At 38.3% G+C, this 21,923-nt stretch overlaps 2 protein-coding genes across 3 annotated transcripts; one reads left to right on the plus strand and one right to left on the minus strand.

Moving 5' to 3' along the window:
- Nucleotides 1–381: 381 nt before the first annotated feature.
- nelfa (negative elongation factor complex member A) lies at nt 382–12,002 on the minus strand. The gene is made up of 11 exons (XM_034676544.1): nt 11,767–12,002; nt 8,807–8,978; nt 8,271–8,432; nt 6,715–6,804; nt 6,377–6,504; nt 6,161–6,230; nt 5,975–6,063; nt 5,740–5,848; nt 3,719–4,047; nt 3,530–3,629; nt 382–1,181 (listed from the first exon to the last, which is right to left on the minus strand). Exons 1-11 carry the CDS (start codon nt 11,974–11,976, stop codon nt 997–999), a joined length of 1,644 nt encoding a protein of 547 aa, XP_034532435.1. The 5' UTR covers nt 11,977–12,002; the 3' UTR covers nt 382–996.
- c23h4orf48 (chromosome 23 C4orf48 homolog) lies at nt 11,342–21,216 on the plus strand. 2 transcript variants are annotated; one of them, XM_034676546.1, is made up of 4 exons: nt 11,342–11,523; nt 15,197–15,329; nt 18,044–18,132; nt 20,156–21,216. In XM_034676546.1, the coding sequence occupies exons 1-4, from the start codon at nt 11,488–11,490 to the stop codon at nt 20,225–20,227; spliced, it is 330 nt and encodes a 109-aa protein (XP_034532437.1). In that variant the 5' UTR covers nt 11,342–11,487; the 3' UTR covers nt 20,228–21,216. The 2 variants fall into 2 exon arrangements, with proteins under 2 accessions (XP_034532437.1, XP_034532436.1); XM_034676545.1 differs by lacking the exon at nt 11,342–11,523 and adding an exon at nt 14,790–14,994.
- Nucleotides 21,217–21,923: the final 707 nt, after the last annotated feature.

Genomic DNA, 21,923 nt, shown 5'->3' on the forward strand with positions numbered 1-21,923 from the left:
TAACACATCCGCACAGGCTTCATATTTTGAGACCGGAGGTTGCTGCTTTCTCCATCCATGTCGACAAAGAGTGAGTTTTAGAGATGAAAGGATGTGGTGTAATCAGGGGTTATGTGAGGGTTTTTTCCTCTGCTGAGGTGCACCTTTAAGTATTATGTGTTCTCTATGATGACCTTGAAATAGAGGAGTTCAAAAGGTTCCCCATGGCGGCTGAAATGCTTGAATCCTGCAGGAACATGTCCCATCCTGTTTATGCACAGGAATTTAAAGAACCCTCCTGGACACATAAGTCAGCATGAGACGATGTAACAGAGGAGTGAATGTATGGAGGGATCCCAAGGTGCACAAAAAGAAAAGTAAGAGAGAGATGTGAAACACCGCCATGGAATCTGTTGTCACTTTATTTTCTTCCCTTCTTTTGAAAAAGGATGAAAACTTTTGAAACATCTACCAGAACGCTCTGAACAAAACTCGACAGGAACTTTTCTACCGCTCGTTTGCTTTGGTCACCTCGTCGATGACCGACATTATCGTTCTTTTTTCTTCCGACACGTTAATCATGATTCTGTTCTTGAAGGCCGAAGAGAAGCTGTGAAAGTCACATTCATACAGAAAAATACAGACAGCTCGTCTTTTTCTTCCTCCTAGACACGCCACATGCTCAGAGTACAAATGTTGAGAAGATGCCTGCCGTCTGAGTAGCTCCTCTACTCGGACTCATATATACTACCCCGTCACCTCTCCTGAACGAAGAGAAACAGAAACAAGAAGAAGGAAAAGAACCAAAGAAAAAGTACAGAAATATTCTTCAGAGTCCTGCGTTTTGGCGGTGCAAGAAAAGGGAGGACTTTTCTCTCCTTGATGTCTCACCCGCCCCCCCGCTCCATTTGGCCCAAATGTGTATGCAAATACATGTACGCGTGTAAACATGTTTATTTTTGTTTGTGTGACACGGATAGGAAAGCTTGTATGTGCGACTCTGAGTGGCAAAGCGCCTCAGGAGGTGTTGGTGATGGGTTTGTATTTCTTGAGGCGGGTCCACTGTCCTGTGGAGTAGTTCATTTCGAACACTGTGTCCACCAGCATGGTGGTGCTGCCGGTGCCGTCGGCTTTGGGCAGAACCTCCGTGTGCTCGCTCAGCTTGATCTGGATGATGTCCCCCTGCTCCGGGCACGGGTTCTCTGTGGGACGCAGCAGAGCAGAAAGACCGGTTAATACTGGAGCTCACAGGTTTGTGTGACTGGTTAGAAATCAGCAGGGATCACAACTTACATTTAGTAAATCTGACGGATTGAGTCAGCTGATTCATCACAAATGCTCTCGGTTTACAAAACAAAAAACGGATCAACCTTTCACCTGCAGCTGTTACTTCAATTACTACTGTCAAATCTGGAGTACATGATGCACTTTAAATACCTTCTTGAATTTAAAAAGTGTGCTGCGTGCTCTCTAACCATCTAGATTTATCTATATCTAACTATCTATATCTATCTACCTGGATCTAGGTATCTATCTAGATCTATCTGATTCTATCTGGAACTAGGTATCTATCTAGATCTATCGGGATCTATCTGGTTCTAGGTATCTATCTGGATCTATCGGGATGTAGGTATCTATCGGGATCTAGGTATCTATCGGGATGTAGGTATCTATCGGGATCTAGGTATCTATCGGGATGTAGGTATCTATCGGGATCTAGGTATCTATCTAGATCTATCGGGATCTATCTGGAACTAGGGGTCTATCTAGATCTAGATCTAGATCTATCTAGATCTATCGGGATCTATCTGGAACTAGGGGTCTATCTAGATCTATCTAGATCTATCTGGATCGATCTGGAACTAGGTTTCTATCTAGATCTATCTGGATGCACTTTAAATACCTTTTTGAATTAAAAAATGTGCTGCGTGCTCTCTCTAACCATCTAGATCTATCTATATCTAACTATCTATATCTATCTACCTGGATCTAGGTATCTATCTAGATCTATCTGGGTCTATCTGGAACTAGGTATCTATCTAGATCTATCGGGATCTATCGGGATCTAAATAGATCTAGGTAACTATCGGGATCTTTCTGGATCTAGATATCTATCTAGATCTATCGGGATCTAGGTAGATACCTAGATCTATCGGGATCTATCTTGATCTAGGTATCTAGGTATCTAGGTATCTAGGTATCTAGGTATCTATCTATCTATCTATCTATCTATCTATCTATCTATCTATCTATCTATCTATCTATCTATATATCTTAAACCCAGAGATGTGTTTTATTGTTTCACAGTATTCTATCCTGGCTCCATAATTTGGCTTAAGCTTGCACCGTAATGACCGTCAGTACAGCCGCCAACCTCACACTCATCGAGATGACCACCAGCTGGTTGCAGCTAACAGGATTGTAAGCTCCACTTGGTGAAAACAGACGGCACGAGAAACAGCAACACAGCTGCACCGAGCGTTCAGCATGTGGACTTTACTGAATTTGCATTACATGTCAACAAGAACATGCACACTTGCACCTGCAGCATGTTTCACAGTCTTTCTTTGTACGCACTAATAACATCAGGTTAGTGTTATAAAGCCGGTCGTTTCTTCCTACTATTCATCTTTATAAAGTCATGGAGTCATATTTAAATTTAAATTTGAATTCATTCATTTATTTCTGATGAAACAATGATGCTACATCTCACCTGAAAGCAGCTAAAGATCATTTTTTTCTTACAGAGGCGTACTGCATTCTCACAAGAAAAAAATGATGCTCTATTTCTGAATTAATGAGATAATTATCTCTGAGTTATGGGAAAGGTTTTCTGAATAATTCTTGTTATTATGACAAAATTCTCTCGTTAAACCAGAAAAACAGAGCAGAATTTTTTTTCCTCATGTGAACGCAATACGCGTCTGTAACTTCTTGCCACCAACATTTACTCCAATTTCTCCAGAAATACTCAACTAACTAAATCACTAACTAAGCACTTGACATGTTTTCCCAAAAACTGTACATCCAAGTCCTCATCGGTATGTTAAAGAGAGCTTTGAATTCTACAAAATTTCTACTTTGTTTTCTTTTCCAGTGGGGACTTGCTCTGTAAATTATGTAGTTTATTCTGAATGTAAACTAAAAAGTGAAAAACACAAAGATACACAAATCTAAAAAAACCTCTCCTTAAGTCTTTGTTAGCACTATTTTGAGTCCTCAGACCTCAAACCTTCAAACTGAGATCTGTGTGCATGTTGAGCCTCTACAGACACAGGCGGGGGTTTCACTCTCATGCTTACATAAACGAGCTTTCAGCTTCAGGCTTTTCTTTGTTTTTACTGCCCTATTGTAAAAAGACTGGTTAGACCGAGTTGAAGGAGTCACTGACTTGTCACTGCGACAAGATAAATATTATTCTAACAGTGTGTCAGAAACTGAACTAGGTCCGTGTGCTGTAAGAAACATGAGATCAGGCTGCCTGAGACAGAAATGTGACACCAGACTGAAGCCAGTGTTTGTTTTTGATGCAGCGAGATGATGTGTGTACCTCTGGATCCAGCCATGAAGCCCAGGATGAGAGCCTTCTCTGGTCTGGTGACTTTGTTGGCCGTCTTGAACATCTCCTGTGCGGCGTACATCTGGTCTCTCTGAGGAACACACAGTCGATCATTTAACAGGAGAACACTTTTATGAAATAATTTGATGTCATTGAACCATCCATGCTCCTCCACCTTACCGTGAGCGACAGGTTCTTTTTGGGCTGTGGCTGTGGAGGCGTAGGTGTGGGTGTCGGGGTGGGGGTCTGAGGCGTGCTGGGAGGCTGGGTGGGGGTCTCCGGTTGGCTGGCGGTTGCAGCCGCAGGGGGCCCGTTGTTTGCCGGGGTGGAGGCTGGCGTGCTGGGGGACGTTGGGGTTGCGGGGTTGGCCGTGTTGCTGGCGTTGTACATGGGCGTCCTCTGTTTGTACTGGCCCGGTAAGGTCGCGTTGGCGCCTGCGCCCGCTGTTGCCGACTCCTCCGGTTGACGGGCCGACTGCAGCGTGTCCCGACCCGAACCGCCGGCATTTGCTTCAGAGGAGGACGGACGAATAAAGACATGTGAGAAGGCTGGATCTGAAGGTTAGTTGGACTGCAAATAACTTCAGGCTAATCTAGAAACCAGCAGAGAGGTGGAGTGAGACCACTGCCTTACCCTCTGGCAGGCAGCTATAAAGCACTCGCCAGTTAGCTACACCCTTAATTAAGCAACTCCCAACTTTAATATAATGAAAACGATAAAATGAGTCATAGAAATATTTGCCCCTGTACGGTGAGCGCAGATTAAGAAGCAAGCTAACGACCAAAACTGTCCTTTTCAGTTATTTTTTATGTCTGTTGTAAAAATTGGTGTTTATATGTTGCACCTAATGAGGATCCTTTGGCTTTTGGAACCAGCCTCTAGTGGACACTGGTGGAACTGCAGTTTTCGGCACTTGTACAATGGTTTAATTTTTCACCTTAAAGGCTGCTACATACAACAAACTTTACTAACAACGCTGCAATGCAACAGATTAAACAGCAAAATAAAAAAAACTACAATTTACTATGCATGTTAATGTCTCTGTATGTATCTCCTCAGTTTTAAGGATTGTAAAGGTCAGAGATTCCAGATTTTGTTTCCTCACAGTTGAAAAAAATCTGCACAATGGATGTGACACTTTCACCTAGCCCCATGGTAATCTTTGAAATTAAAGTGCAATAGAAATTAATTTTCACTACCAGTAACTCTGCAACCAAATGGCTCACTCCTCATTTAAAAAGCTTGACATATGAAGTACACCAAAAGGTATGCACACGCTGAAACTGCTCCACACCCGCTCCTTCCAGCCTTCCAGCGAGACTGGAAGAAGAAAGTACGAGGTTACCCAAATTTGAAGACCATGTTTCCTGTGTTAGCAAAATGTTAGCTTCTTCTCCCGCAGAATCAGAACAAAACTTGGAGAACGGACTCACATTCTTAGCTCTTTAAATCTCTGACAAACCCCCAGAAAATTGTAGGACCACTGAAACTCTGTCACTTTTTTAGACAAAGGCTGAAAACTCTTTGCTGCTCTACTGCTTTAGAGCTGCCTTCTATCGTATTTTATTAATAAATGCATTTTAATGGTTGTCTTGATTATTTTTAGCTTTATGTAACTTACCTTAACTCTACAACTATTTCAGCTGTTTTTATTTTATCCACTCTTGACTTTTGCATGGCTTGTTTAAGACATTTTCAATGCCATATTATTATGTAGGTATCAGTGAGTAGCATGTATCTGCAGACCCAGATGCTGCAGATTCAGGACTGCATTTGTTGGGCCGCAATTCTAAGATCATTGTTGTTGCGACGGCACCACCTAGTGCTTTAAATTGTGGAGGACCACATTTTTAGTGCCTAACCCTAACCTAGGGTCCTGAAAGTGCAGCCTCTTGCTCTGCAGACACATAATGTTTCAGGGTTTACTTTGCACTTTGTCATGATGCTTTTAATGTCTTGTGTGAAGCGCTTGATTTGTTTCAAGTCTTGCTGAATTGTGCAAAAAGAAAATCATTTTTTTCCAAGGCCTCTTTTGCATCAACAAATACCAGACTTGTTTCTAAGGGCTCATCAAAAGCATGCACAGGAGTTTGATCTCTTCGTTGGGCTGAATCTCTTCACCAGTCACTGTAAAACCGACCCCCTGAGGACTTTATTCCTGATGTATGCCGGTGTGCATGTGAGCGCTGCGTCGAGCTCACCTGGCTGTGCCTCGGAGCTGGGAATGTAAGAGGAGGAGGGGACCATGCTGGGCGTGGCTGGTAGGTAGCTTGTGGATGGAAGAGGATTCTCGTTCAACGCCCCCAATTTCTGAAAAAGTCAGCACAAAGAGAGATTTAAAAGAGGAAGTAATATGAGACAAAACAGGATAATCGAGACCGTCTGAGTGATGTAACAGAGAGGGGGGTAAAAAGAAAGACATGCTGAGTCCAGTACCTGTGCAGACACGAGGCCGGCGGCGTAGTCGGGCGTCGTGTTTTCCACCACTGCTTCTTCTTTGGCTGCTTTCTCTCCGGCCTCCGTTTCTACGACACGTAAAGAGAGCAAAGGTTTAAAAATCGATACAAAGACACGCTCTGTGGGCTGAAGGAGTGGATGGTGAACTGATAGAAATATAATTACCCAAAGTCTTTCTTCTCCTCTTTGCTTCTCTTCCAGCACCGACCATGTCCAGCTCTGAAATATCTAACAGCTGCAGAGGAGGAAAAGAAACCCACACATCGATTTAACAAAAACAAAAAGACAATGAAACACAGCAAACGCAGAATGTGAGAGAAACTACACATGATGAATCATCTTCAAGACATTTTTAAGTTTTAGTAGCAGCTTTTGAATCACCTTGACCCCCCTCTCCTTCCTCAGGGGCGTCCGTGGGGGGGCGATGGGTGTGCGGTTACTGGGAGGGCTGAACATACTGGGAGCAGTGGGGCTGCGGAACGGGGCTTTGGGAATCCCCTTAAGTGGAGCTGAGATAGAGAATAATGGAGCATGTAACAGAAGTCTGAACGCAGAGTGTTTGAGCTGTAAATTAGGAATAAGTAAAGCTTTTAAGATTTGACGTTGAGCTAAAAAATTGAGCATGAGATTAAAACTTTTTAGAGAATTTAAATCAATTTCCTGAATGTTATCTGAGGTGTTCAATGATCTCATGTTCAATGAACAAGTGTACAACTCACTTGTTGTATCAATCTTTTTAACCAGTCCTCTCCCTTTGGCGTGGAAAGGCACTCCAGCTGTCTTCTTTAGCTGTTGAGCCGTCTCTGTGGCTGAGAAGAGAGAGAACAAAACAAAAGATGAACAACTGAATCAAAAAAAAAGAATCCCAAGTAAATTCTGTTTAATGTTTTTTTAGGGGGCATTTTTTGTCTCTATTGGAGGACATCAGAAGAGAGACATGAAAGGTGGGGAGCAGAGAGCAGACAAAGACATGCAGCAAACGGTTGAGGCTTGGTGTACAAACCAGCGACCACTGCAACAAGGACTATAGTAGTGATGAGTCATGATTTTACAATAATCGAATGATTCGATATAGTTGTAACTATATTGAAAAGAAATTTTTCTGTTATCATGGTGGGCCTGGTTACATCTTCAAGAGTTATTCTAAGACATTAGGAAACAGCTCTGTCTCCTAATCTGAGGGAATGGATGGATGCAATGGTAGAGACGGCGTCCTACGAGTCTATGCTCTGCAGACTGAAGGGCAACATGGAGGACAGGACGACGAGCCCCTGGGAACTTTTTTGGAAATATTCAAAAACTGATAAAAACACTGGAACCAGAGACTAAATGCAGTACACTTTTATTAAATTGACTGGATTTCTTACATTTGGATTTCTTTATATAAGGGATATATTTATTTTGATTGTCTAATCTAATTTTTTATATGACATGTCAGAATATGTCCACGCCAAAACAAGACTCAGTCTTTGAAAACACCCTGTACTTGTTTATGTTGATTAAAAGTTCAATAAAAAAATAGTTTATATTATCTTTACAATGAAACGCTATGTTATTTTCTATTCCCTGGTTGTAATGTTATTAAATCATCTGAAAGCTGAGAGGAACTTAACGAAAAAATAGATGAAAAAGGAGGTTACGTGCAAACTTTATAGTTAAAAGTAGAATATCTAGATCATATCCATACGTATATTATAGCTAACTAACATATGTACAACAACTTTGAACAGTCATGAAACGAGTCTCTCTCTTTATGTTTGCAGGAGGAACGGGGAACTCTTTGATTAATCGTTGAATAGTTATCAATGACTATGGAATAGTATTTTTGCTTTAAATCTGCATCACTAGACTACAGCTTATGTACATGGGGTGCACCCTTAAACCGCTAGGCCAACAGCGCCCCAACTTCCAAAGTTTATATGATTCCACTTAAATATTGAGAGCAAGACAAAAATGTAACCATCTTCACCAGACTGTATAAATGTAAACAAACATTTTCTTGAGCTCAAACTGTTTTTAGAATATCTAAAGAATCTGACGTTGCAAAATTTGGCCAAAGAAAATAGAAATCCCATCAACTTTATTCATTTTCTTGATCATATTGTCATATATTCTAACTCTTTTACGCCCCCTGTATTCTCCTTTTCTAACTTGTTTGCAGTAGTTCATTTTGTCTCTCTGTTAGCTGTTATAACACGTGCATTGCTCTGTTAATATTCCCACTAACCCACTCTGCTTTTCTCGACACCACACTGTAAAGTAATAACAGACTTACACTTCTGTAGCAGCTCTGCTCGGAGGGTGGCGCTCTTGGGCTTCCTCTTCAGCTGGAAATGTTTGACGGGTGGTGTGAGGGGTCCCACCAGGGTGGTTAGCGCACTCTTGTTCAGGTACTGGCACTCCAGAGGAAGCATGGCGGACGCCTCACACTCCCCCACTGATCAGGAGAAGAGGAGAAGACATGTCACCTCAGGACGGATCATTAAGTTACTGTCTGTGTCTGCTGCTCACTTTGTGTGTAACTCAGATGTTCAGAGTTTGGAAAATACAATCTGGATCGCACTTCAACAAAAGAACTCAACTCTATCACCCTCATTGATAAACTTGTATTGGAGAGGACATCACATTTTTTGATTGTATAAGGGGAATAAATAGTCTCTCCTAATGTGAGCAGTTTGAACATTTCCATAGCTGGCCGAGTGAAACCGAAACTTGTGACACTGAAAATCTGTCATGTATAGAGACATTTGACTTTGTCGTGCACAGCTGCACAGGGTTCTGATTTAATCTCAACCGTCACACACTCGGTACCTTTCTCTCTCAGCTCTCCCAGAATATCCTGCACGTTTGGGTTCTGCTCCTCCAAGTCCAAATTGAGAGATCCAGTCTCTGGGAAGGACTTGAGGATGTCTGCAACCATCAGCACCCAGGGCTCTGAGTCCACTGTAGCCAGCTGGATTATCTCTGAAAGGGCCTCCTTCATCTGCAGAGAGAGGAGATGAAAGCACTTAGTGTTAGTGAAAGCACTTTAAGGAGCACAAGATGAACTGAAATGTTATTGTTTGTTTAGTAAAAGACAGAGAAAAGGAGGGTGAGAGTTTCCTTTGCTTACCTAACAGAAAGAAAACATGTTTGAAGAGATATTTTAGATGCTTTGTTTTTGTTTGTTAATCACTGAGCTTTATACCGTGAGATCTTAAAGAAATCAAGTGATTCCTGACTTTCTTATTGGACCCGTATGACAACATAAATAATACTCATTTAAAAGAACATGGTACCACAGGAACGGGTCAACTTTCAACACTCCTCTAGCGCTGACGTTTAGAGGTACTAAAGAGCCACCTGCTGACTGTTCAACAAACTCTTCACTCAACCTGCAGGAAAAACTCTGAAGCGCTGTACAATGTTTTAAGTTCAGTTTATTTCAATGAACTACAACACAATAAAAACCTACTGAAGGTTCAAATTGAAATATGTAGTCTTGATTTTCCACTTCATATTGTGTTTTTGTACTCTGCTTTCTTCTCCTATTTTTTCTTTTCTTGGAAACGATGAATACAACTACATTTTTTTTTTCAAACTTTTGCTCTTGTTACTTCAGTTTCAGACTCACATCTTATTGTGTACCACATTTGATGTATTATCACGACTGGTTACCAGTAGGGATGTACATTTTAAGTATTTTCCTTGATCGATTTTTGGAAATGTTAACGATCAATTATCGATTAATTGATAAAAAAAACCATTATTATTCTTATGTCAAAAACAATGCCAAATAGGTTGTTTTCCCCCTAAATTGTATTTTCTATAGCAACAAAATGCATATAACTAACGGGATTGAATACGGGTACACGTTTGACACGCATAATATCAACGATCAGGCTCATTAAAATATTCTCCGCGGACATAATCTTATAAAGTGAAGGCTCATAATACTGACAGAAAAGTACTTCAGACTCACAGTGTCCAGTTTTAAACGTAAACGTAGCGTACCAGAATTTCCCACCTGTCTGTTGCCTTTGTATCCAAAGGTGGGAAATATCCTGTTTAAAGCTGTCAACCTTTGTGTCTGTGTTGTTGTTGGCAGCAGTTTTGTATTGATCCTCTTTTAAAAAGCGCACGTGGAGACCTGACGCACAGCCGCAGCCGCCAGCTGAGCGTCTCCGCTGTGTGCAACACCTTTAACAGGTGATTCACATCGAAACATGCTTTAAACTTAAAACACCTCCCTGATAGATGAGTGTAATATGAGACCACGTGATGTTTGTTCCACGTGACGGAAAATTGATAACAAAAATGTGTGTTTCGAGTAATTTCTTAACAATCAATTAATCGATAATCATCCCTAGTTACCAGTTTGTATTTTTGCAGATGTGTTTGTGTTAAAAATGCACCTACACCTCTGTACACGTTATGCGAACATCAGTTTTTCCTTCTTCGTGGTGAATACTGACCGGCTATGTCTAAACTCTCATGTTCTGAAATTCATTCAGAACATGATATATTCTTTGACTAAAAAACGCAAGTAATGTTTAAAGCAGAATCAAACTGACTTCCACACACTGTAAAAAAGTTATTTTCAATAGGGGAGAGTCAATCGGCCGACACCAAACCTATGTGTCCAAAATATGATCCTGTTGCAGTAAATCCACATGTTGTAGTCTGAGTCTTCACATATGACTATGCGTCCACAGAGATTATTTATAAGCCTGCTCCTCACGTTGTTTAACATTTTGAACACCTCAATATGATCTGTAGATATTTAATACCCTCAGTAATATACACAGTGTCGTGCAGGAAAATTTGATTTAGGGGAAAAAAACGCATTTGGCATTCTTTTTGACATGGACACCGTTTACCTTCTGAAATTTACATCCCTAATTTAAAGATAATTACCTTATTGTTTTGTTACTTAATACTATTATTTGGGAATTGTTCACTTTCCATTTCTCTGTAATTGTTCTGAGTTTTTCCAACAAGGTATTTTTGTGCAGTCATTTTTAGATTTCTTTGCAAGGTGCTGAAAAAAAGTGTGCAGTGTTTATATTTGAGTTATAACACACCTTCAAAATGAAAAAGGATGACTTTGTTTACAAAGAAATATAAGAGAATAAAAATACATATTGCACCTGTCCATATCTGATAATTGAAATAAAATAATAGTTATTTAAATTTTGAGTTCAATCCAAAAATCGTTAGAGGATCGTGAGTGAACCAAAAATAGGGACTCGAATCGAATCGTGTGTTGAGTATTGTGTCCTTAGGTCCTTACATCCCTGGTAATTACAGGTGATATGTCGGACTGCGCGTGCTGCAGGTACCGCCCTCCAGCTCACTGTTACCGTCTCGTGCCCATCCCACCATCATGTCTGTCCGAACAGGAACCGCCAGGCTCACTTTAAGCGCTGCAGCGAGAAACCGGCTGAAAAACCGCATTTGGGGTTGATTTTCTCTGTTAGTGTAGCTACAGGACGGTGAGGAAGTCAGCACAGATGTTATTTTATATAACCTGGGGTAAACTCGTCAGGGTAAGTCGATAAATAACACAGTCTGAGGTTAGTTAGCGACATATTCACTGAGAGCTAACTCCAGCTAACCAGGTCACTAGGATAGTTTAAGAAACCCTGCAGCAAATTAAAACATCAAAAAGAAGAGCGTGTAAAGATCCAAGGCATCACACAGAGGGTTTAAGCTCCTTTCCTAGCTGTGTGTCTAAGTTTCCTCTCCCCTTAACTGTCAGGCTAACGGCAAGCTAACGCTCAGCGACCCACCTCGTCAACGGTCCGCCGGGGGAGATGCAGCATCCCGAGCAGCAGTTTGAGCTTCACCGGGGGGGATAAACTCGAAAAGCAGAGCCGTATATTGTCGATTACGGACACGGTGAGCAGAGAAGCGATGCTCGGAGGCGTCCAGAGCTCGTCTGTTGATCCCAGTTTGTTGTGAAGCCACAGGCCGGTGTCGCTGTCCTTCATCGACGCCATCTTGGAAAAAGAAGTGTTTTGAGTTCGGGCATTTTAACGGGCTACCTAAGAAAACAGTCAGGACCCCGCCCACACAGGGAAGGGGGGCATTTATCAACTCTGAACCATGACAAATATATAAGATCAAACAGGTGTCAGCTTTACATAGAGGGAAAGGGCCACAATAAAGACAAGTAAAAAAAAAATTTAATATATTTTTTAAATAAAGTTATTGAAAAAGGGCCACAATAAAGACAAATAAAAAAATATTAAAAATATTTTGAAAATAAATTTGTAACTATTAAAAATATTTTGAAAATAAAGTTGTAAATATTAAAAAATATTTTGAAAATAAAGTTGTGGAAAAGTCATGACACTAATAAGATGTACTTTATTTTGTCCTCCGTTGGGGGAAATTCTCTTGTTACAGCAGCTTATAACACAGGACAGGGGAATACAACAATGTACTAACATAGTTAAAACATATAACAACAGTAATAATAGCAATGACAAAGGTAAAATATGATAGAATAAAATAAAATAGAATAAAATATGGCAACTATTACAGATATATACACACTATGTACACTTCTATCTGATAAATAGATAAAGTAAATTATTGCAAAAATAAAAATTGCACCAGGTTATTTAAAAACAAACATACACAGTATGAAGAACATTGCGATTCAGATGGATACAGTAGTTATTTGTGAATGTGCCAAGTCACATAGTAAGTTCCATGTTGTGGAATGAAAGATGAAAACAGAAACGACAGAAATCTTTAATTTTAGGATAAAATTGTTATTTTACGAGAATAAAGTCATAGGAAGCCAAAAGCGTAATATTGCGTGGTCAAAATCGTATTATGAAGAAAAAAAATCTATAATATTTTCAGAATAAAGTTGTAAAATTCCAAGAGTGAAGTCTCACTTTTGTGACATAAATGTTCTAATTACATGAGAACACAGAAGAGTTAATTTGCAAAAACAGTTAAATCACTTTTGAATTTTTTTTAAAAAATGTTTAAAAAAACATATTTTTTCTAATACAAGCTTTTGGTGAGGTTGGGTGCCTTTGACTAAGTCAAAATGACTACGAGTCAGAGATATCTTGAACATGTAACTGTATTAGGAATCTATATAAAAAAGAAATGTGTTTTTTGAAACTTTATAAAAACGTAGTTACAGTTGTGCTCATAAGTTTACATACCCTGGGAGAATTTATGATTTCTTGGGTAGTTTCTGTTGTCTTTATGACATAAAAGAGTACACACAGTTGTTTGTAAAAATGTTGCTTCACCCAACCACTAACCATGAGTGAAAATAAAATGTTTCTCTTATCAGGGTATGAAAACTTATGAGCAGAACTGTATCTGTTTTTGCAAATGAACTCTTCAGTTGTAGAAAGATCAGGTCGTAATGCTACTAGGTAGATATTACAAAAAAAAAAAATATTTACAGAATAAAGTAGTTTTACTATTCTTCAAGTAATAGTTCATTATCAATCAAATGAGTTCACTCAAAGCACTCTTTATAACTTAAATAAAGTTTATCGTCATACAACTCAAACAGTTTGAGTGAAACGATAATTTAAATTACTACGTTACTCTTAAAATCTCAGACTTTAGATGGTTGATTTTCTTCTGTAACATGTTTGTATATTTTTCAATAAAGAAAGTTGCTTCTCAAGCGTAAGATTATGAACATGTATCATTTTACTCTTACTTTCTAGTGAACTAATACTTAAATATGAAGTATTAAAATAAATATAAATTGGACCAAATCCCTCATAATGGAAGTAACAAGTGAAGAGAAAGAATATCAATATCAACAATAACAGTTATACTGTCTGTGTTTGTTTGTTTTACTTACTTTTAATGAATTTAGTATGAGTTTTTTGTTGTTTTTGATGTCTTACAACATTATAAGTTATATCAAAGTGTTAATGGTAAAAGGAAAACACTACTGCAGTTGTGTTAATGTAACATTTCCTGTGTCACTTTAAAATAAGATCTGTTTTCCATTTAAATTCCTTGAAATGTATTATTGGGATTATTGGGTCTTTTCAAGGCCATTACTTTGGCCTTGAACGGATCCAGGTTTGTGTTGCAGCTCTTTGTAAGTTGTTGAAATGTACAACAAATAAACATAAAATGTAGTCATATGTTTACTCTTCGGAAGAGGATTAGGGCCACAGAAAAAAAAAAATTAAGGTCAATGTTTCAAAATATTATTATTATTCTGAGGGAAAAGTCAGAATTCTGAGAAAAAAGTCAGAATTCTGTCTACTTTTAGTCTGAACTGAAATTAGTCAGTAGAAACAGGGATTTTACAAATAATCTCACTTTGAAAATATCCAAAATAATCTATAATATGCTACATTTCCAATGGCTTTTATTTTGAAATTCCAAATCAGGTGTTATTGGCAGCATCACATTTTGAGGTTTTCTCCATTCAGTCTGAATCAAAACATATCAGTGGAAACTGAGATTTATTGTAATGCCAAATATATAATTACCAGGTACGTTTTTATATTTTCAGATGGCTTTTATTTTGAAAATCCACCAGAATCCTGACTTTAATCTCAGAATTCTGACTTTAATCTCAGGATTATCTTCCGTATTACTCTTATAAAGTAATTCCATGTAAAATTGTTTCACATTTAAATACATGGCTACAAATACGTGGGAATAAGGAGAGTATCATGTGTAATTGTAAATGCACCATAAAAAGTAGGAGTGTGAATTTAAACACTCATTCATAAAGAAATAAAATAACCTTAAATAGTTCAGTGTTCATTAATTCAACAGTATTGATTACTTCATTGATGTTATGTTAAAAGTATGAATACAATACAATTCTCTACAAGCTTGTCGAGACCTTTATTTTGAAATTTGCCACCGGAAATCTCAATTCTGGTCCCTCAAAGCAAAATCTCAGATGAGCTTCACACATGCGCAGTCTTGTCCTCGACATAAAACAATCCTTGGTGAGCATCTTACGCGGATCTAGTGTCCAGCTTATTATCGTTATATACACGGTAGGTTAATAAGCAGTTTCTTGAATATACATGACTTTTCTACAGCTTAATGTATTTTAAAATAAAAGCATTATTTACCGATGGAGTATTTGATCTACAAAGACGACCCGATTTTATTTAATTCTGTGACGGTCATGTTGGACATTTGTGCTTTGTTATTTTTAAAGCACATATTTTCAAACAGTTTGTTCTAATTCTAAAGGTTATTGAAGACACCATCACAATGGCACACAGTGGATATCTGCAGGCAGCGATGCTCCTGCTGGCGGTCCAGCTCCTCTTTCTCGGTGCAGCTGATGCGGATCAGGAGACTGGGACTGTCATCCCTGCAGAAAGTAGGTGGACTTAAATCTGAAATGTTAGTCTATCGTCCTGTTTAGTGTTGGGATCTTTAATATTTGAAAGATGGAAATGTATCTGCTACAGTGATGCTTTTCTAGGTCACATGATAGCAGGTCCCCATGGAGGTTTCTCAGTGGGAATAGTAGGTCATGCTAATTAAAGGTGCATTTCGAACAAGAGTCCCGGGGTCTTTTGGCTCCCAGAACTACTTTCCCCGGAACTAAAAGGTTCCTGTGCCCCCATTGTTGTCTGCGTTTCGACCACGGGCTGAAGTCCCGGGTAGGTTTTGCAAATCAGGCCAGTGACGTATGGAGAAAAAACATTATATTAAATAATATTTTGAAATCTTAATAAAAAACTGAACTAAAGCATTTTTCAGAACTAGGGACTTTACCCCTGAACTACATGTGTTTCGACTGGAGGAACCAGGGTCTAAATTTAGTTCAGGGGTAGATAATCTCCCCCCTGAAAAGCCCCTGCTTGGGGTTAAGTACTTTTAAAAGGTCCTGGGACTTTTGGTTGAACGTTACGGTGTTTGTGGAGTTTACACAGTTGTTGAAACAGAGGGAGTTCCTGGGAATGCAAACTAGTTTAGTTTTTTATTCAGATTTCAAAATATTATTTAATTTTTTTTTTTTTCCCCATACGTCACTGGCTTGATTTGCACAATCTACCCGGGACTTCAGCCTGCGGTCAAAACACAGACAACAATGGGGGCACAGGGACCTTTTAGTTCCAGGGAAAGTAGTTCTGGGGGCTAAAAGACCCCATAACTTTTGGTCGAAATGCACCTTATTATGCATTCCGAGAAACTCCCTGTGCTTCAACAACTGTGTAAACTCCAGAAACACCGCAACATTCAACCGAAAGTCCCAGGACCTTTGAAAAGTACAACCCCCCCAAGCAGGGGCTATTCAGGGGGGAGATTATCAACACCTGAACTAAATTTAGACCCTGGTTCCTCCAGTCGAAACACACGTAGTTCATACATCACTTCATGAAAATGGGTTTGCACTGCTATTTTTAAGTCTCCTTTATCATTTCTACTACGTCCAATAATATAAAGTCTAATGTTTTTTACTTTGTAGATACTGATTCCAATACCTGCACTTAAGGATCTCAAATACCAACCTGATTCCAAGATAATAAAAAAAAAAATGCATTCATTCTCATTTAACAGCTGTAGTCTTATTAACTATCACTACTTGTGGGATATACCCACTGTGAGTAACTGCTAAATTACTGACATTATGCCAGCTCTGACTAATGTGAAAGTGTCTGCTGGCACCACAGCTTCATTGTTTTCTTTCATGATATGAAAAAGTACCTGAAATCAGCTCTTTTCTGCTATTAAGCTGTTACAGGGGCAACACTAGCAGCCTTAAATCATCCATGGGGGCTCAATAACTTGCTGTGTAGACAGTTTACTGATAACAGAACTGAACAGAGTTGGGTTAATTTCTCTATACACTTCTTTTACTTGTAGCTATATTCAAACCTTTACTCTTACATGGGCACAAGTTGGAGAGGTCCAGTGCTGTTGAAGGGGATATGGTTTATTATGGGGTCAGTTAATTAGGTTATTTAAGGGTCATGTGTTGGGGGCGGTGATATTCTGTTAATTTAGGCCACCTGTTTTCTTTTATTTGGCGGTAGAGAGAGGAGGTGAGCTGGGTCTCTGTACTTTTTGTTGACCGCTTATTTTCACTATTTTCTTTTGTGCACTTTATCATGAGTTGGTTATCCTTTTTTTGTTAAACTTACTTTTTTGTGCATTAGTGATTTTTGCTTTTAGTGCATCCAACACTTAAGTAGGCCCAACCTCAGCCTCTCAGCAGCTTTTGGCTCTTTGTAGTCACTACACATACTATAACTATTTGATAAGCTTAGCATTCAGCCAGTTCCTTGCTAAGAAGAGGGCTAACATTAACGCTAGCTAACAATCTTTAGCTAGCTAAAGTTACTGTTTGCTAACATTTTTGAAAGCTAGCTATCATAACAGTTTGCAATGTATTGACACCTTTCCTTTCATGTCATCAATCAATCAATCAATCTTTATTTGTATCACGCCAAATCATCAAACAGACTTTATCTCAAGACGCATTTACAAACAGAGCAGGTCTAGACCGTACTCTATGTTAAATTATTAACAAAGACCCAACATCAAGACAGGATAAGATCCAGTCTTATCTCATCTTGATCCATCAAAAGCATTGCACTTCGCAGTATTTAGCGAGTTACAGCGGCAAGGAAAAACTTCCTTTGACAGGCAGAAACCTTGAGCAGAACCAGACTCATGTTAGACAGCCATCACATCATAAATCAAATGATGCAAATATTGTTGTACTTGTAATCTGGCCCCATTTCAATGAAACAATAATTTACTTCATTAGTGTGTATAAAACAAGCAAACCCTTAACACAGTGACACAAGAGAAGTGCAGTTAAGCCTTTTTAAGGTGTGATGTCAGAGGAAAATGGCCGCCATGTTAATATAGTACAACAAAGTCTGATTAACGCAATTCATTACCACATAAAGGTTTAGCCACTACAACTCTAATGGATCTGCTGTGACCACTATTTAATGGCGGCTAATAGAAGCTGGTTAAATCCACATGATGTCATTTAGTTATTAGGTGTTTATGTTTCACAAATAAAAAAACATTTATGTACCGGTTTGTTTCCTGATCCTGTCTTCTCATTCTCAGGTCGTCCATGTGTGGACTGTCATGCTTTTGAGTTCATGCAGAGGGCACTGCAAGACTTAAAGAAAACCGCTTTCAACCTTGACGCCAGGGTAGGTGATGGACTCCAAAGTCTTGTTGTTTTCTTGTCAGAACTTTGTTTGAGTAATGCTCTCGTCAGAGTGTTAAGTGATCGTGATTCACCAGATGACGAGTCTTTGATAGAACATTTTGTCAATGATGATGATGATGATGACTTTGTGTTTGAACAATAAGTACTGGGCAGGATGATGATGGCTGGAGTAACTTACTGGAACCTTTTATTTTACATGTAAATTTATGTGTTATATTTAAGATGATGTTTTATTTACCTTGGTCATATTTCTTATGTATTCTAATATGTTTAGGTAATTTTTGTCTGTTCTACATCTGAAAAGCGTATAGCCAAAGCCACTTTATATATTTATATATAGCCCACATTTCACAGGTTTTATAAAATGAAGCTGAGATAAAGAGGGATATTATTATATTAAAATAATAATAAAATAGATCAGTCAATGACAGTAGTCATTACTGCCTAATAAATATGATTCTACTCATTGTTATCATGACTTATAAAACAGTTGAAAATGTAATATTCTTTATATAGCTTTATATCAAAGCTTAAAGCCTGTGTAAGGAGTTTTTAACTGGATATGAAACAGAGTGAAATAAACAGTGATGTGTCTTAATGAGCTACAAAACCAAACAGGACCATCAGCAACAAGACTGATTATTTCAAGTTAGTATTTTGCAACCACTGCCAGGTAGGTGTCCAAAGAGGATATATAGTGGTGCATACGAAACAGCTTTTTTCCTCCACATTTTCTACAGCAGATATGGACAATGATTTTGACCAATTTCTCCTTTAGAAAACACTTAGCCATTAGTAAGATATAAGATATCCTTTATTCGTCCCACAACGGGGAAATGTAAGTGTTACAGCAGCAAAGTAGACAGTGCAAAACCGTATAAAACAAACAAGAGCCTATAAAATAGCAATTATTAAAAAGTTATTAGCAATTAGAATTAAAGAAGTAAAAATAAGCATATCTTACAACATATATACACAACGTATATACACAACTAAATAAGTAAATTTACAAATATTTCCAAAACCAGATGATGCAATGTACCTATTTGTCCATAGGGGGCGCCAACGTCAACACAAACCAATAGTTCCCTACAGGAGCTTTAAGAGAGCATTTTTTAATATCTAATTTTTCATTTAATCTTTCAGATTTGTGCTTTTTTATGTTATCAAGTATAGGGTTAAACTTAAGGCAATGTTTTATCTCATTTTTAAAATATTTTTTATTAACTAATCAACCTTTGAATGTGTTCCTGTAAAATCTATCAAAAGAAGTCATAAGTTTTTCCATTCGTTTATTTTCTTACTTTATTATTATTTTTCAATCAGCATCCATACATGTTATCAGCTTAAAGGACTTCTGTGTATAACAGCCATGCTTTCACATCAGTCACTTAAGGTTATCAGATGCCCTCAGATCAGCTTTTGCCAATTAAGTTGTTAAAAAGAGCGTTGTAGATTTAGTTTACATTCAAGAGGGACATGCTGCAAACTCAGGTGTTGCGTTAAAAATGAGGAACAGCATTCAGACATAGAAACTGAGTCAAAGCTAACATGCATTCTTTTATATTTGGTAATTATTGCACTTTATATTGTTATTGCAATGTTGAACAATGTAAATGTGCACTGCATTTCTTTTTAAATATAGAAACAAAACAATTTAGCAGCTCAAGAAAAATAAAAAACAAAAGAGAAAGTAGTGAATGATACGTTTATTTTACAGTACTTAAAATGTGCTGAGTAATGATGACTGAGTTGCAAAAGCTGTGAATATTTGCAGTAATGATAATACAAACTAATGTTTGTACATAAAAAAAGCTGAATCCCAAGGAGTCAATCCTAAGGAGAAAATCAGAGGAGTTGAAAGTCTTTTTTTTAATCCCGTCTGAGAGGCAGTTGTTAAGGGGACAGTGTTAGGAGACCTTTTGAAATGTGAAACTGTAGGAGACGCTCACTAAATCTTAGAAGCTGGACTTATGTTGGCATTTTGTTTTTGTCCCTCACAGACAGAGACGCTGGTCCTGAGGGCGGAGAGGAGGGCGCTGTGTGACTGTATGCCCACCAACTCACTGCGCTGAACTCTGCACTTCACTTGAGGACACTTCCACCTGCTGTCACACACGGATAACAACTCTGCTCTAAACCTCTACTCATCTAACTTATCACACAATGGGCACTTTATTTTATTTTCTCTCATGTCAGTGTTGGGTGAAGCTTTGATTTGAATTCATGCGTCATGAGGCCTGTCGTTTGTTTTTGCCTTATTTGGGACGACTTTTATACCGCTGATGTTTGAGCTCGTGTTTGAAATCAGTCCGTTTCCATCGTCTGGGGATTAAAACCATGAGTCATGTGTCTCCTATGGAACTATTTTTTGTACTTTTTAGTATTTGACTGTAAAATGTAGATACGGTAGAATGCATCAGTAACTTTACATGTTGAATGTCTTGTGTGAGATTAATGTTTACGATGATTTTACACATCAAACTGTAGCATCATGTGGAATTTATTTAACAGCTCTAATACTTCAACGATAGTTTAAATTAGTTCAGCTTCCTTTGGGCAGAAAAATGGGTTGGGTAACTTATTAATGAAGTTATTTTACTTTATGAAGAAGTCAGCAGAGGTCAAATTTAAGTTTCATCAGAGTTCAGCTAACAAGATCTGCATTTTTTTTTCTGTTTTGGCCACAAATGCGTTCTTTTAGGTCTGGATTTAGCACAGCACTGTAGCATGAATTTACAGCACTTTTTGTTAACCTACTGTTAATATAGATTGTATGTATAGATTATGTATATGTACACGGGTACATGTAATTACAGACTTTGTTCTCTGTCTGACAAATGTGTATGCAAGTAAGGAAGTATCAGATGAACTGCAATATGAGCAGGTGAAGGGAGCCTTGAAACAGAAAGGCTAGCTAAAGAAGTAGATCTAGAGATAGAAATATTAATTGTCTTATTGTTGCTTGTTTATGAACAGTGTACTTTGTAAACATAATGTCAGAAGACGCCCCATTTATTGTCTTAATGTTGTACCTATCAATAAAAACAACCAATGATCTCTGCTGCTGTGTCTGGTTTTGGTCTCTGATCTTAAAACAGACCCACATCCATTCATTCATAATGAACTCTGTTAGGTCTCACAGCTCGGCTGTAGGTGTAGCACTGTGATGACTATGTGTAACAAATGTGTAAACATTTACACTCCTCCAACGAGCCTCTAAGTCTAAAACTAACAACTGTGGTCATCACAGAATTATCAGCCTAATATTTTGTTTTCTTGAATTACTCATTAATTCTTTTTTTATGAATCTTATCACCAACCAGCTGTCCAAATCACAAATATAATGAATATAAAAGGAACCAGGAAACTTGGGAACCATTTAACTAAGCTCTAATCGATTTATTAGACTGGAGTGGCCACAAGTTCCTGACCACTAATTTATTAAGCCCTACTTCTTTTGTTTACTGCTATGAATGTTATTTTCATAATTCTAAATATGTATGACAACTTTAAAGGACACACAAGCATTTTTTTTTAATTTAGAAATTTAGAAATTATGAAAGGACTGGATATTTGAGTGTCTATTTTTATGTGTGGATGAAAACCAAGCATTTTTTTGTGTTTGGCCACTGATAATAACTAAAAAAGGTGACTTAGGCTATGTTCACACTGCAGGCAAAAGTGGCCCAAATCCGATTTTTTGGGGGTCAAGGGAACAGGTCAGATTTTTTAGAGGCAGTTTGAACACCCAAAACTGGCCCAAATCAG

This window comes from Notolabrus celidotus, chromosome 23 (assembly GCF_009762535.1).
Source record: "Notolabrus celidotus isolate fNotCel1 chromosome 23, fNotCel1.pri, whole genome shotgun sequence".
Taxonomy (NCBI): Eukaryota; Metazoa; Chordata; class Actinopteri; order Labriformes; family Labridae; genus Notolabrus; species Notolabrus celidotus.